This window comes from Equus caballus, chromosome 1 (genome assembly GCF_041296265.1).
Source record: "Equus caballus isolate H_3958 breed thoroughbred chromosome 1, TB-T2T, whole genome shotgun sequence".
Lineage (NCBI taxonomy): Eukaryota > Metazoa > Chordata > Mammalia > Perissodactyla > Equidae > Equus > Equus caballus.
The window spans coordinates 181880471-181897829 of NC_091684.1; the positions used below are offsets into that span (position 1 = coordinate 181880471).

At 34.8% G+C, this 17359-nt stretch overlaps 1 protein-coding gene across 2 annotated transcripts in view; it reads left to right on the forward strand.

The window, feature by feature from the left end:
• The window catches only part of SCFD1 (sec1 family domain containing 1), a 100148-nt gene that overhangs the window by 26521 nt on the left and 56268 nt on the right, over positions 1-17359 (forward strand). For both annotated transcript variants that reach the window (XR_011428349.1, XM_003363690.5), the window contains exons 11-14: positions 9074-9213; positions 12433-12523; positions 13127-13200; positions 13878-13959. Coding sequence is in view for 1 of the 2 variants with exons in the window: in XM_003363690.5 (XP_003363738.2) it covers positions 9074-9213; positions 12433-12523; positions 13127-13200; positions 13878-13959 (387 nt within the window). In the remaining variant the exon portion in view is untranslated. The remainder of the gene's footprint in view (positions 1-9073; positions 9214-12432; positions 12524-13126; positions 13201-13877; positions 13960-17359) is intronic.

Genomic DNA, 17359 nt, shown 5'->3' on the forward strand with positions numbered 1-17359 from the left:
TAAATCCTATTTTTTATATTATACCATATGTTTTCTGAAGTAATTCCACCTATGTAATTTTACACTTCAAACAAAAATCTGCATTTATTCATGCATATGTTCTTCTACTAAACATTGTGTATAGCATGTGATACCCACAGATAAATAAAACAAATCTCAACCTTCAAAGGCAATGGGAAGAAAATCTGTACACAAGTAATTTCTGTGCAAGATGCTGTAATAGAGCCAAAATAGTTATCATTTGGTAGATAGAAAAATTGAGATGCAGAAGTTAAAGGATTTGAACCCAAATTGTTGCCTCTGCCAAGACTAGTACTCTGCTTTTCTAACTGCTGGCCCAGGCCTCTAGGGATTATGGTATACATTACTATCATTATTGCAAAGATTGTCTGAAATTATCATATAGAAAGGAAATGAAAAATATGTACTAGATGATTTTCATTTAACAGTTTATTTCTTTAAAACCCAGATTCTAGCTGTAAAGGATTTCTTTAAAAAATCAGATTTCAGGATTAGTGATAGAAATTGGCAGTTCTGCACACTTCTCTGTCCTAGAGTCCTGTGCCATTCTAGACTCTAGGCTGAGTGTCACTGAAATGGTAGTCAACTCTGATTCAGTAAAGAGGGCAAGAAGAATCAAAGGGAACCACTGAATTAAGCCCTGAGTAATGGAACAGGGTAACTAGTTTTAGGAGATTATTTAAGAGGCTGAAGAAGCGGAATTCAATTCAACTACTATTGGAGTGCCTGCTCTCTGACAGAGCATTCTAGACCCTGATTTTAGCAATAAATGAAGGAAATGTAAATATTCCTTTCTTCCTGGAGCTTGCATTCTAGTAGGAGAGACAGGCAATAAATAAAATATGTAACATTTCAGAAGGTAGAAGATACTCTGGAGGAAAATTAAGTAGATAATGGTGAACCAGATTGCAATTTTAAATAGGGAAGACCTCACTGAAAAAGAGAGATGTGAGGAAGATCTGGAGGAGGTAAGGTAGTGAGGTATGTAGCTATATGGGAGGCTACGGCAGAAGGATGTCTAACATGCTTAAAAAGACAGCAAGACAGCCAAGCGGGCCACAGCCAATTAAGACAGGGAAAGAGTAGCAGGAGATGATGTTAAAAAGGACATTGGAAGCGGTATAGCATAGGACTTTATAGGCCATTGTACGGATATTGACTTAAAAGTTGAGTGAAATGGGGGGCCAGTCACAGTTTTGAGTAAAAGAGTAACATCTGGTGCACATTTTAAGAGTATCACTCTAGTTGCTTTGTTGAAAACAAACTCTTTGGGGGCATAGGAGGAATCAAGGACCAATTAGGAGGCTGTTGCAGTTATCTTAGCAAAAGATGACGGTGGCTTAGATCAGAATGGAAGTGGCGAGGGTTGTGAACGTAGAGTATAGGATTTGCTGATGAATTGGATGTGAGATCTAAGAGAAAGAGAAGAGTCAAAGATGACTCCAAGGTTTTGGCCTTTGCAAATGGATAGATGTTATTTATTGAGACAGGAAAGACACAGAAGGAGCATTTCAGGAGGAAGATCAGATACTGAGTTTTGGACATGTTAGATGTCAGATGCCTATTAAGATACTCAAATGTAGATCTCAAATAGATAGTTGGATATATGAGTCTGGAGTTCAGGAGAAACATCTGGTCTAGGGAAATGTATTTAGGAGTAGTCCATATATAGATGATATTTAAAGCCAAGAGATAAGACGAGATCACCAAGGGAAGTAGTGTAGATAGAAGAGAGAAGAGGTCCAAGAACTGCACTCAGACATTTCAACATTTAGAGGTCAGGGTGATGAACAGGAACCAGTAATATAATGTAGTAAAAAGCAGCCAGTGACGTCTGAGAACTAGATCTGTGTTCTGTTGGAAGTCAGTGAATTAAATGTTTCAAAGAGGAAGCAGGAATCAACTTGGACAAATACTAAGGATTAAGAAGTCTCCGTTGCATATGGCAATGTCAAGGTTATTAGTGACTTTGGTAAGAGCAGCTTCCATAGTGTAGGGCAAAACACCTAAGTGGGTCTAAGAGAATGGAAGGAGAAACATAAAAGAGTGAGTATAGACAAACCTTAAAGTTGAGTTTTGCTGTATAGGAGAGCTGAGAAAAAGGGTGGTTGCTAGAAGAGAATGTGAGGTCAAGAAAAGATTTGTAAATAAGAGAAATTACAGCATGTTTGTGTATCAATGAGAATGATCAAAAGAGAAAAGTTGACCAAGGAGATAAGAATGTCCTGTAGGTCTGTAGGAGGCATTAGTGACCAGGATGACTAGACCAGGATTACTCAACCTCGGCATTGTTGAAAATTTGGGCCTGATAATTCTTTGTTGTGGGGGGCTGTCCTATGCATGGTAGGATATTTAGCAGCATCCCTGGTCTCTACCCTCTAGGTGGCACTCCCTCAATTGTGACAACCAAAGTGTCTTCACATATTGCCAAATATACCCACCGGGTAGAGAGGGGCAAAATTGCCTCTGATTGAGAACTACTGTTAGGGGCTGATGACAGGAGTTTCACAGCTGGAGTTGTTTTAGGGAAGAGGACACTTAAAGAGTCTGAGAGTAGCAAGGAAGACACCTATCCCGATCCTGGGTCCAATGACATGAGATCTGTGACAAGGAAAAAAAAAAGGAAGGTTACCGTTTGAGAAGGCTACAGTGGGTAGCAAGTTGGAGTTCAGTTAGAGCAAGAAAGTCCAGTGGAAGTTTAGAGTAGATGTTCCGAATAGGAGGTTTTGCTGATGACTGTGAGTTCCAGAGGGTATGGCAGAAGGGTTTCAGGAGTTGAGTAAGAACAAGAGAAGGGATCTGAAGGGGGTTAGTAAGAGAGCCATACAAGGATTAATGGATGTGATGAGATAGTTTTTTGTTTTTTTTTTGTGATGAGATAGTTTTGATAGTCTCAAATTAGATTTGGTTGGGGGGGCCCTGACTGTTGGGTGGGAGTGAGGGGTGAGGGTTTTAATCAGAGCATATAGATCAGGGGTCACCTCTTCACTCCTGCCAGGTGTGTGGAGGCTATATAGAGCATTGAGATACTGGGACCTTTTCTAATTCCCAAACTCGAACGGTTCAGGGAGGAAATTAAACTACACGATGCTTTGAGTGTAAGAGATAAGACATATGTATCAGTAATTGCAATATAAAGTAATATGCTCTGCGTCCCCATTGTCAGAAAGAGAGTTGTCAGCAGAGACAACTGGGCAACGTAACTTAGTGCAGAGATTCCCCAAAAGCAGACAAGGCTAATACTGGCCCTTGAGGTTTTCACTGTTCCAGAGTCAAATGAAAATAATGACTATGACATGAGTTTTTGTGACTGACCTTTATACTAATTTTTTTTTTAGTGCTTTACCTTTTATTATCCTTGTATCCTTGTGAAATATATTAATTTTTATTTCCTACTCTGAAGTTTAAATACCCTTTTAAAAATACAAAATGGTGAAAGTAGATGGTGAGGTTGTTTGGTTTTATTCTAATCTTAACTTCACAGAATCAAAGTTGGCAGCCTGGTGTCTCCAAAGAATTCAATTCAACAAATATTTATTAAGTGCCTGCTCTGTACCAGACACTGTGCTAGTCACTGTGATACAAGGTGAACACAGCAGACATGCTCCCTGCTTGCATGGAGGTTAGAATGATGGACCCCTGTGAACATTTGGATTACTATTGCTTTCATTTTCTGTTATTATAAATAGTAGAGCAGTGCACAGCTCTAGTTAAGTTTCTTAGGCTGGTTGCTCAGATTCCATATTAGCCTTTAAGCAGTCTTTTCTTAGTAACATTATTAGAATATTTAGGTCTTATGAAAATAGTCTCTTTGAAGACATTGGTTATAATAAACTACACGATTTACATTGACTAGTCCTGTTCATTAATTTTAATGCAGTTTCTAGACGTGAAAAAACTATAACTGAAACGTCGTAAATTCTAACCACGCCATTTTTTGTTGATTGTTAAAACTTTTTGAAGTTTCTTCCAAGCTTTTAAAATTCTTAATAATTACACCCTTACCTCCACAAGATGGAGTAAAAGTTCTTGAAAGGAACTGTTAACTTGCAACTTTTATATTAAGTATCTTTGCCTGAAAATCTGTAACACTGATAATATTTATATCTCAGACCTTGGAAACAATTATGAAAATTCACATAGCTTCCCTGCGTGCCAGAAAGATGATTGTTGTCATTTAACATGGGAAATACATTCTTCTCGTGAAAAACTTTGCAATGCGTCTTCCTTTTTATTGGGATATAAGAAGCGAAGTTAGTAATTAGAAAGTTGTCCTTCCTTTTTATTGTATGTTGGTTATGGGAGGAGTGGCTTTGATTGTCAGCTGTAATGAGCGGTCGCCCTTAGGCAAAGGGATGGTCGTTATTTCATCTCAGTATCTTGTCCTTTACTTGGCCTTTGTTTTTTCAAATCTTAGATGCCCTTTTTATGCCTTTGGCTCCCTGCTAGTAACTCTTATTATTTGAAAGATTAAATCAGAATTTGTACTAGTACACATAGGGAGTTTAATAAAGTTTACTTTTTTCTTGCCATTCAAAAAAAAAGGAAGAAGTTTCCAAAATAATATATACTTTCTTTTTTAAGATTTTATTTTTTATTTTTCCTTCTTCTCCCCAAAGCCCCCCAGTACATAGTTGTATATTTTAGTTGTGGGTCCTTCTAGTTGTGCTATGTGGGACGCCGCCTCAGCATGGCCTGATGAGCAGTGCTAGGTCTGCGCCCAGGATCCGAACTGGCGAAACCCTGGGCTGCCGAAGCAAGGCGCACGAACTTAACCACTTGCCCACGGGGCTGGCCCCAATATATACTTTTAAAAGGTTACTAAAAAGGCATTTTAGAAGCACTCAGTTTCTTAAAGATGTGTGACTGCAGTACACTGGATGCCTAAGTGTAGTGCAAAGTTTGATGCTTTGGAGGTTGATGCTCTCTGGGTCTGCTAGTCTTTACTAACACAAGACCTCTTGGACAGCACTGTGTTGGACTAGTTTCAGGCATTTGCCTAGAAGTCAAAATTATGATGTAAACTTTTACTCATTTACTCCAAACCCAGAGTGTTGATAACTGTATAAACTAGTTGTTCAGAGGAAGTTCCTGCTAAAGGTGTGTAGACTATGTAAAAGCCCAGAAGACAGCCTGATTTCATTCATTTTTCTAAAGTGGTATTATTTCTATATATTCCCATATTCATTCATATTAATTCTGGATTAAAATTTTATTTAAGGGAAAGAAGAGAGTGTAGTATTTACTATTTACTAGTCTAGCTTTAGGTACTACCTTTTTTCCCCCTTATATTCTACTTGCTTAGCACATAAGATTTTGAGATATTTATTTTGTCTATGTTTATGATAGAGCATTTTACAAGAATTTTTTTCAATTAAGTGATTCTTACAAATATTCTAAATTAGATTTTTCTTTCCTTTTTTGTCTTCTGTACTTTTCTTCTTTTCTGTCCCTGCTTGTTATCATTGGCCAAAGTTCAGTGTTTCTAAATCAGTGCTAACAGAAATACAGTACAAGCTACACATGTAATTTTAGATTTTCTAATAGTCATATTAAAAACATAAAAAGAAACAAGTGAAATTTATTTCATTTGTACGTTTTGTGTAACCCAGTATATCTGGAATATTAGTATTTTAACATGTAAACAATTTAAAACATTAACTATTTTATATTCTCTTTTTATATAACAAGTCTTAAAAGTTGGATGTATGTTTTATATGTACATCACATCTCATTTCAGACTAGCCACACTTCAGGTACTCAGTAGCTACACGTGACTAGTAGTAACTGTATTGGGCAGTGCATTTCTAAATCATTAAGGCCCAAATTGTTTACTAGTTTAGAGACTGAATAAATAGCTTATAAGTTGAGATTATTACATGAAGACTGATAGAAAATATTGCACATTGCCAACGACGTATCTCTGGGCAGTTTTCTGGCTCGTGATTCCTAGAATTATGGGGAATTTTGTTTTAACAGACGTGAACAAGCTTATCGAAGTGTCCCTGACATTGCTGAATCTGTGTAGAACACCTTGGCCTTTGAATTAGGATAGGTCAGGTTGTGTTGCTCAGTATAAACCCTCAAACCTCAGTGGATCAAAATAACCAATATTTATTTTTTGTTCACAGTATTTCATGTTCCTTGTCCAATGTGGATGGGTGGTGGGGAGGGGAGCTCTGCTCATCAGTCACTCACGAACTCAGGGTGACGAGGCCCCATCTCAACACATACTTTCACAATCACTATGGCAAGGGGCAAACAGTTGTGGGTTGTACTTTAAGTCCTGTTTCTTGTAAAATTTTAGGACTTTTGTTAGGGAATATTTCATATAAAACCACAAATAGAATACTATTATGAACCTCCATGTGCACTGTTTGGCTTCCTGGGCAATATGCATCTTACACATCTTATCCCAGGCATTATATGATCTTATATATAAATGCTACTGCATATATCTTTGAAAAAAAATACTGTAATTTTATTATCATACTCAACAAAATTAATAGTTATTCTTTGGTAATATCTAATACTAGCTCTGTATTCACTGTTTTCTGATTGTTTCAAAGGTACATCTTTACAGTTGTTTTCTTCAGATAGGTATCCAAACAATACATTGCATTGGTTGATATATCTTTTATTTTCTCAATTTGCAACAATTTCTCTCTTCCCACTGTTTTTCTATTACTATTTTTTGGTTGAAGGAATTGGATTGTTTTTCTAAAGAATTTCCTGTATTTCTGCGTTTGGTTGATTGTATCTTTGTGGGTTACAATTTGACATGTTTCTCTATCCCCAGCATTTTCTATAAACAGGTAGATCTAGAGACTTGATTAGATTTGGCTCAATCCTTTGTCAAAAATAAAAGTTACTTTTATTTTATTATGCTTTTTTTCTCATGTAAATGTAATCTTAGCTCTGCATAAATAGGTATCACCTATATTATCCAAAGGTAATTTTGTTACTTTAGCTCTGTCTGGTTCTACTGATCGGCTTTAGCTTATGAAAGGAAAACAAGACTGCTGAAGACTTATCCATGTGGTTAGCCCTTCCCAATGGGATTTATTTGTATCTGGTGATTTGGGACACCTTTGTTCAGTCTTCTAAGTAAGGAAATTGTGAATATCAGTGGAAACATGTTAGACTCTACCACGTTAAAACCAATTCTGTTGTCTTTTTTTTGTGTATAGTTTCTTTAACGTGGTTGAGTACAGCACAGAATGTTCTAATTTCCCAGTTTTCAACATTGAAATTACTTTTCATTATTTGCCTGGCTGTTATGCAAACAATGGAAATGTTCTTGCCGCTACTATGTTATTTCTCAAAACTCTTAACATCTTTTATTCCTTTATCATTTTGTGTTTTTAAGTATTCTATCAATACTTCAATAATAACATGCTCTCCTATTTTTAGAGCAGTAATTTTGCTAACAAGTTACTTTTATTTTGAATGAGCTGTGTCATCACCATGGAAGTAGAACTTCACTAGAAATTCTAGTTAATAAAACAACTATAGAAAAATGTTTCTCTTCAGTATCTTTTGTTTTGTTAGGTAATTTTTAAAAATGGGTTCTTCTCAGATGTAGCTATTAATATCTATTGTTTTAAATAGTTTTTCACAATTGTGCTATATTTACTTTCTGCCTATATGCATGATTTGTTGTGCAAAGTGAGGTTAAGATATAGGGATGGGAAAGTGAGAGGAATTAAATAAGGTTACTGATATGTTTATCCTATGATAATATGAGGAGTCTATGGGAAGGACATAGTATTAACAGGTTGAAATATAACAGTGTACCCTTCTTTGTCAATAAACTTGTTACTTACTCCACTATGGCAATTAGACATCTATATATTTTGTACTCTTTTTTTTCATGTCATAGGGGAAAATGGCAAGGAAGTAAGCTGTTGTAAAGGATTTATCTGAGAAAGTTACCTGGTAGGGTCTAAGGATCTAGACTCAGTATTGATGACCTTATTTTATCAGGAGGAGATTAAATTGTATTCAGTACATTCAATTTGCTAAGACCTAGAACTTTAATCATTAATCAAAAACTTATATCTTAGAACTAAGATAATTGTATCACACTCATGCTAGATAATTCTCCATGTAATTTCTTGCTTGGTCATCATTTATTAACTCACTTATTGATAGCCATGTTTTATCTCTAGCTCACTATTCTTCAGAGTAGAGTTGAAGTGCTCTTACATGAAGGAACCCACAGGTCTAATGCAAGAAGGGGAGAGGGAAAGGATAAAAAAGATGTTCACTCTTATTTTGTTTTTTGTATGGTTTGGTTTTGTTGTTTTTCCTTTTTTTTTGAGAAAGGGCAAAAAAATCAAGCTTCACATGAGTAAAGTTAGTTCTAGGCAGACAAGTTTAGCAAGTACTACTGGTCTAACTAGCTCTTAGAATTTATGTGAAAGGAGTTTTGTTATTATTGTAGCTTCTATTGTAATTTTTTTTAAATGCAATCCAATCAAGTAACCCATCAGAATGTTAAGAATCTCTAAGAGTTTAAAAATTATATTTAAGATTATGTTTGTTACTGGAAAGAACTAGGCATCAAGAGGCCTGGTCAAATAAATAGATACAGCCAAATATTGGACTACTGTGTAGCCATTGATAAAAATGAGGTAGAGGTACATATACAGATAGGGAAAGAGCTCTAAAATACATTATTAAAAGAAAAAGTGAACTACAAAATGGATAATGTAATCCTATTCTTTAAAGTAAAATTAGAAGTATATGTGTATGCTGCTAATATGCAAAAGTATGTTTCTAGAAGGATACACGAGAAACTTACACGGTTTTTTGTGTATTTTTTAAAATTTCAATCATATACATCTATTATTTTAATTAGAATAAATAAAAGTGCATGTGTGTGTAACAAAACATTAGAAGGAGGTCTTTTAATTTTCACATCTGTGTTTTGTCCTTGGAAATATTAGAAAAGACAAGAATCTGTGTAGATTATTTTCCTTGTTGTAGGAAATGTTATGGTACTTAAATTCAGAAAACTGTTATTTAAAACAGTATTATGTTTTCCTAGGATTTCCACTTAAACAGAGTTAATTTGGAAGAATCTTCAGGAGTGGAAAACTCTCCAGCTGGTGCTAGACCAAAGAGAAAAAACAAAAAGTCTTATGATTTAACTCCAGTTGATAAATTTTGGCAGAAACATAAAGGAAGGTAAGTAAGAAAAAATCAGTAAGTAAACCTCTAAAAAGAAATGATGTCATCGAATTTAATGAATTTGATTAAATAAATCAAAGAAGTCATGCTGGTTCATCTACACAATGAGTAGGAGCTTTAATTAAATAGTCTATAGATATGTATCTTTGTTGCTCAATTTCTTCCTGATTCCTAGGGTTTTTGTTAGTTGTTTTGTAGGGGCTGCTTCTCTTTTCAGTAAGCTCATACCATTTGATTTTGTAGATTTGTCTTTCTAAATTTTGTCGTTATCGTCACTGACCCTCTGTGATGGGTCATTTCTGCCTTTCATTAAAATAGGTTTTTGTGACAGGGAAACAATGAGGTGTGATTTTTCCTTTTTGTTCCATGTTTTCCATTATAAAAAGACAGTTTTAGATATCTGTGGCGAGAACACTTAAGCCTGAAAAACAGATTTATTCACAGTACATCAAAAATAATAGGTGAAAAAATTGTAATAATTTGCCACATGATTTGTTGTAGGCAAATATATGTATCCCATGTGTTGCTATGTCGTCTTAAAGTTTAGGGTACCTCGTGGGCTCAGTAATTGTTATAAAAGTTATCTGGCAGTTATTATGGCTAGAGAAATCATTCTAAACAAACAAAAAAAATCGTTGCTCTGAGGGGCCAGTCCAGTCGTGTAGTGGTTAAGTTTGTGCAGTCCACTTCAGTGGGCCCAAGGTTCACAGGTTTGGATCCCAGAAACAGACCTACACGCCGCACATCAAGCCATGCTGTGGTGGCATCCCACATACGAAATAGAGGAAGACTGGCACAGATGTTAGCTTAGGGCCAATCTTCCTCGCCTAAAAGATAAATAAATGAAAATTCATCCTCTGAGAGAAAAAAGAATGTTGCTCATTAATAATTATTGAAATACAATGTTGTTTATTATTTTTGAATATTTTAAATTTTACTGTATCTATGTCCTTGATATGGCTGTTCTTTTTGGCCTCATTAATATTTAAAGAGAAGTAGGATATAGACTTGGTTCAATGTGCTGGGTTTTTTTGTATGCCTTATCTTTTTTATTTATAATTTTTTTTTAAACACCGGAAAATCACATTGCTACAACAAAGAATTTGATTTTTCTTTGCAGAGAAAAGTCACTATCTTACTCTTTCTGCCTATGGCAATTTTAGATACTGTTACAATTTATTTTGTTTTAAATTATTTTTTTCTCTTTGGAATTCCATAGGCTACATTTCCTTCCAGAAGGATGAAGTGCAAGAAATTACATTTACATTATTTATAGAAGATGGAGGATATTTTAAAGTTAATTCTAAAGTTCACATTCCCTAATAGAGAAAAACTTAAGGAAAAGTCTCTTGGGGGCCGCCCCGTGGCCAGGTGGTTAAGTCCCCATGCTCCACTTTGGTGGCCCAGGATTTCACTGGTTTAGATCCCAGGTGCAGACATGGCACCATTCGTCAGGCTGTGCTGAGGCGGCGTCTCACATGCCACAACCAGGAGGACCACAATTACAGTATACAACTATGTACTGGGGGGCTTTGGGGAGCAGAAAAAGAAGAAAAAAAAAAAAGATTGGCAACAGATGTTAGCTCAGGTGCCAGTCTTTAAAAAAACACAAAAACTCTTCATTCAAATATGGAAATTTTGAATATTTTCTTTAAACATGCTTAGGAACAATCTGAGAAATTCATTTGAATAGTAAGAACTTTAATAATTTGTCTGTACATAGGAATAGCCCTGACTAGCCTTCACTCTGAATATGGTACTATAATGATGATGTGGCACAAAGACACTGAGACAGCGTAGAGTTAAACACATGACTTAAATCTGTCTGAGCTTCAGTTTCCTCATCAGTAAAATGTGGGAATGCTAATGATACCTATTGCCCTATTTCAGAAGGTTGATATGAAGATTAAGGGAAGTAATAGAAAGGAGTAACTTGCCCAAAGTCATCCAGCTCTCATTAAAACCCAGTCCTGGCAGATCCTGAAGTCCCTGGTCTTACTGTTACTATTGTGTACTTCACCAAGACTGGGGTTAGCATTAACTGAGAGAATAGAGAAAATTCTTAGCGTAGTGTTTGGCATACAGTAAGCACTCAGTAAATGTAAGCGGTTGTCTGTTAGCTCTGAGACCTGAAGATAGTGGAGACTTTCAGGATCATCTAGTTCAACCAGCACATTTTACATGCTCAGTGCTGTTTCTTGCCAACATAAACTCTGCTGGGGCTGGAGTTAGTGGGGTTAGCTGGGGTTAGTGCCTGCAGTTGTCATGTAAAACTGGGCTTGTTCTCCAAAATCCTTTCAGGAACTTCTGTCATTTCTGTCAGTCTCTGTTGGATGAAATGTGCTGATTGTTAGGGCAGTGTTCTCAAGTGTTGGGGCTGAGGAGGGAGGAAAGGTTTTTGTTTCATTGCTGATGAGACATGACCTTTTCTTTCATAAAGGAGAGAAAGCTTCTGGCCTCTCCTCAGGCTGTAGATGAAAAATATTCATGTTAGGAGCCATTTCTTGGTCAACATATGTTCATCTACAATTATTCAAGATGAGTGCTGTGTGACACTTTTTCTACCTGAGCTGCTCAATGATTGCAGATCAGTTGTGTCTGAAGTCTCTGGAAATTACTGCTAAACTGGCTCGCTTGGAAGAAGATATCAGGCATTAGACCAACAAAACTTGGCCTGTTTTCTATTTTTACCAGTAGTGTTTTAGGATATTAAGTTTACAGAATTAAAAGATTTTTTTTCCACAATTACTTGATGTAATATTTTTTAAATACTGTCTTTTATAGTTGCATGGACCCTTTGAGACTATATGTTACTTTTTGGGTGACAATATTTAATTGAAGTTTAATATATCATGACTTCTTTTCCATTATTTTTCAGTCACTTAAATATTTTCCCTTTTTTCCTAACAGTATATAGGTGAAGAGAAAATGTGATATGGTTAATAAAAAGAATAGAAATAAGATTTTAATTTGTTTATAGATGTATGAGTATTGTGATAGGCATTTTAAAGAAATAGTATTTATGATATAAAAGATATCACAAGGATATGTGGTTGTATTTATACTAAATGTTTTCTGCCTATGTTATATATAAAACATTTAAATCAAAATAAGTACATTTCAGATAATAAGTGCTTCCTGTATATATTTCAAAATACACAAAAATCAATCTTTTAATGTCATATTCATGGTTCCTCTTGTGCAATATTGTTTCAGTCCATTCCCAGAAGTTGCAGAATCAGTTCAGCAAGAACTAGAATCTTACAGAGCACAGGAAGATGAGGTTAAACGACTTAAAAGCATCATGGTAAGATTCTGTTTGCTTTCTAAGAATTATAGGGAAGCAGAAGGACATCTGGGAGGGAGAAAGAGGTTAATTTTTTTTTTAGTTTTCGTAAATACTCAAGGCCATTCATTGCTTTACTAACAACAAAAATACTCTCAACTTATATAAAAGATCTTTTTTTAAAAAGAAATGTAAATGCTGAGGAGAATAGCAACATTTTTTAAAAGAATAGTATGACTTTGTGATTTGAAAAAATATATAATGTGGCTTCATTTTAGAAAGACGTGTTCCAGTGCTGCTCATTCTACTGTACTTTGATCTGACTTCAGATTCCAGCTGTCCTGTTTATTCCTCTGTGACCTGTGGCAGGTCTCTGGGCCTGTTTCTTTACCTAAAAATACCAGCTGATCCTTTTCTTAGTCATCCAACCATTTATTAGACTGGTGGTGACTAGAACTTTTCTATAACTATCAAAAATGCATGTGCTTGCTCCTTAGAGGAGAAGAATTGTTATTCTGAGTTAACTGAATTTTACTGTTTATCAGAGATCTTAGGAATATTTTAATTTTTATGCTTGTGCTTGGGATTTCTGAGTAGTTACTGGGACCTTTTTTTCTTTCCCAGGGACTAGAAGGGGAAGATGAAGGAGCCATAAGTATGCTTTCTGACAATACTGCTAAGCTAACGTCAGCTGTTAGGTAAGTAATCTATCCTCTTTGAAGTCTTTCTGTTGATAAGATTTATTTTGAAGGTTAAAAAATTGGTTAATAGTTTTTATAATCGAAAATAGTAGATAATAGCATATATCTTTAAGTTTAAAGAACTAACTTGTGCTGTTAACATGCTTCAGCTGGTTCAAGTTCCCTCTAACAGATAGCACATCATTTGCTTCTTTGGGGGTAATTTTACCAAGAAGATAGTATTGGTGATAAAGTAATGTAAGTTATTATTAATTTTCTCATTGCTGCTCTTATTTTATTAGCTAAAGCTTAAGCAGTTTCTTTTTGATACTTTAAATGCCATCAAGGAGAGAGGAAACGTGTTTTAGAAATATTGGTAAAATCGTATTTCCATTAGTCTGATTTTATTCTAAATCTCCAAATTTTGGAATCAGAAAATGAAATGGTGGAAATAATGATATTTGGGAGGCAGATTATTTTAAAATAAGAAGCATTTCACCTGTATTAAAGTAGTAAATACTGTATGTCTTCAAACCTAGAGATTAAATTCAGTTAAGAGTTTAATTAGTCATTTTGTCACTGTTTTACTGTTCCAAGTTTCCTCAAAGGAAACACCTAGGTGTGAGTTTTATTAAAGTCTGTGTCATTTACTTAGAAAATTTAATGGTTAATTTTCAGTTTTTTGATACTTGTAGTTCTTTGCCAGAACTCCTTGAAAAAAAAAGACTTATTGATCTCCATACAAATGTTGCAACTGCTGTTTTAGAACATATAAAGGTAAATTTAACTTTTTTCTCCCTACGGTATAACTTCTGTTTATGTAGGGTTTTATACTTTGTAAAATGCTTTTATATTCATTATCTTGTTGAGCCCTCGCTGTAATGTTATGAGATATAATTATTGAAGACAGCATTATTACCTTCATTTTTTGCAAATGAGCACACTTAAGAATCCAGAAAGATGAGTGAATTGCCTAAGGTCACACATTCAGTAAATAAAAGTTAGAATCTGTGATATTTCTGTTATGTTGTGCTGCCCAATACTGTCTCTACACATATTACTCTGTTAACAGAAAACCTCTAACTATCAGTAATACAGATTTAGACATCCCTTTTGCTGTAGTACTAAAATATCCATTAATAACATCACCTCATTATGTAACTTGTTTTTGAACTTTTTAGTTTTAGATGAGTCTGTTAGTGTTAAAGCTTTTTACTGACTTATGTTGTACTGTGATTTTTGAAACAAATATATTGGATCTTTTATATGTTATCATAGTTCTGTTTTCTCATTACTTTATTCATGATTACCCCATATCAACTTCACTTAATTAGTTCTTCAGAATTCTACTTTTATTTATTCTCTGGACATGGAGCTGAATTCCAGTGACAGATTAACCATATGCTAGGATGTGGTTATTACAGACCCTACTTTCTATTTGATATGATACATGTGAAAAAGCAATGTAAAAAAGCTGAATTTACTTGCTGCCTGTCAAAGATAATGGTTAACATCTTGAATTTGTGGAAAAGGGCCTTAAACATTTTTCTTTTTTAATGATTTAAAACATCATAGAACATTAGAAAGGAGCTACTCTTGGTAGATAATGGGCATTGTGCAGCATGGAATTTAAACCTGCATAATTCCTATTAAGCTGACAACCTAATTTTTATTGTTATTGTTCCACATCTTGATATTGATACCGGCTATTTTCATGTAGCTACAGGAATAGAAACAATTGTGCAGTCTGTAGATGATTCTGCTGATGATATTTTCACTTCCACATGTAGCATCTCTGTAAATTTGAACAAAGCTGCTCAGATCTGTTTACCTGAGGTCATTGTCTCCTGTGGAGATAATATATATAACCAGGTGAAATAAAACAGACAGCTTTATTGAGAATTTCCTCCAGTAGGAGAGAAAGGCTTTGCTTACAAGGCTAAACATGAAGACTGTGAATCTACTGTGAGAGGTTAAACAAAAACTTATTGCGCTAAAAGAAAATACAGATTCTGGTTTACATCTGTTAAACTAATTATGCAATAAGCATCTTATAATCCATTAAACGTGTTTTGAATACTTGCTATATGTCAGGTAGGGTGCTGGGTGCTACATGCACATAAATAGACAAATAAGAATAAATTCTAAGAAGTTACGGCAGTTGTTAATAGTCCTAGTTGTGCTTTGAGATTTAAGCTGTTCTGAGTTTCCTTTGACTTACAGTTTTTTGGGGGTTTTTTCATTATTAAATGTTTATTAATTCTTACGTTTTACTTTCTGACCTCAGTTCTCACAGCTGTAAAACCAAGAGAATGCCAAACTTAGCTCCTACTACCAAACTGAGTTGTGTAGCCCAAAGTAATTATTGTACCTATGGCAAGTGCATAGTTTCATGTTGTTCATAAAACTTTACAAACGTTATCCTGCTACACATAAATGTGAATATACTCTGGGTCAGAGACTAGAACTTACGGTTTGAGAAAATTCTGATTAAAGTAATTTACTTATTCAATCATGTTTATTGAGTGACTCAGTGTGTATCATGCTGGGCCCGAAAGATTCTGTGGTAAACAAGACAAGTTCTCTGTTCTTTTGAAGCTAATATTGTAGTAACAATAAACAAAGTAAACAACTTGGAAAACAAGATAACTTTAGGCATTTAGGTGATGTGAAAACAGCAAAAACAGTGATGTGAGGTGATGGAGCCTGCCTGCAAGGGCTACTCTAGAGCAAGTGGTTAGGGAGGTCACCTCTGAAGAGGTGATGTTCCAGTTAAGACCTGAATCCCAAGAAGGAGCCAGTTAGTGAAAAGCTCAGGGCCAAGCATTCCAGGCAAAGTAAGTGCAAAAGGCCTTAAGACATGAACAAAGTTGGTGTGTTTGAGGACCTAGAAGACTAATGTGTCTATAGTGAGGAAGGAAAGAGTGATAGACTATGGGATCAAGAGAAATAGGAATTTAAGTATGATGGGAAGTCACTGGAGATTAATGACGTGATCTGATTTGTGTTTTAACTGGAGAATGGACTAAGGAATGTGAGGGACAGGTGAGTTCTGGAAATAAGTGTGGAACTGGAAGATGGCTAGTGTAGCTATATTGGTGAAAAATAGTGTTTTTTAAGGCAAAATTTACTTAAGGAAAATTTTTATGATGCTTATTTTTGATTTTACACTAATGATTTTATATGAGTTTTTCAGAATCAGTTTGTGCTAACAGCAGCCTTCTGTCTGAGATCCTTTAATATGCCACCATGCCTGACCCAAACAATTCTGCTTTAAGACCTGGTCACTTGGCTTTCTTTATAGAAAAATTTCTTCCAGGGCTGCTAATTGTCTGGCATAGCATCTTATGCTAAGAAACTAATCTGTTATTTAAGGTGTTAAGTGGTTCTATATAAAAACTACACATTTTGGAATAATTGTTTTGCTGGAACTCAAGAAAGACACCCTTTTCCTAATGGATCTGATTTAAAGAAACTATGCTATAAAGGACATGCACTTGCAGAGGAAAAATAATGTCATGTATAGGACACAGTATTTCTCTTTGGGTCATTCTAGGAATCCAAATTAATATTTTTTTTTTATACCATAGGTAAAGGAGCATGTTTATTTTAAATATTTACATGTAAATTATAGTTGTAATTAATAAACCACATATTCTAAAAGCATTATCCTGATATAAGAAAATCTATTAGTATAGAAAAATTGGGCTGTTTCCTGTGAAGAGTCCTCTTTTAATGTTGACCATCTCTTTTAAGCTGTTCTTCTCCCTTATCAAAACTAGCACATAAACTCTATTGTTTCCATTATTTCTCATTACTCCTAGTTATAAAATTTCTTCATATAATTTTCCATAATTATTAAATTTCCAACTTTATAATATTTACTTTTAAGTGGCATGTTTAATTGTATGCTACTGTATTATACCATCTACCTCTGGCTATCATGTTAATTAAAGAAGTGTTTTTCTCCATGATCTCTTGGTCTTTTCCCTAGAATTTATCGACCATCTGAGCTTCACTTCTTTGTAAATATTTAGTCACCTAGGCAATAAATATTTTTTATTATTATTTGCAAGAATTTTATGACTTTTTATGCAGAGATCTCAGAACACTTCTCTTGGTATTTGTATTACACTTTTGCATATTTCTCCTTTTGGAATGTTTAGTTCATAGCTGC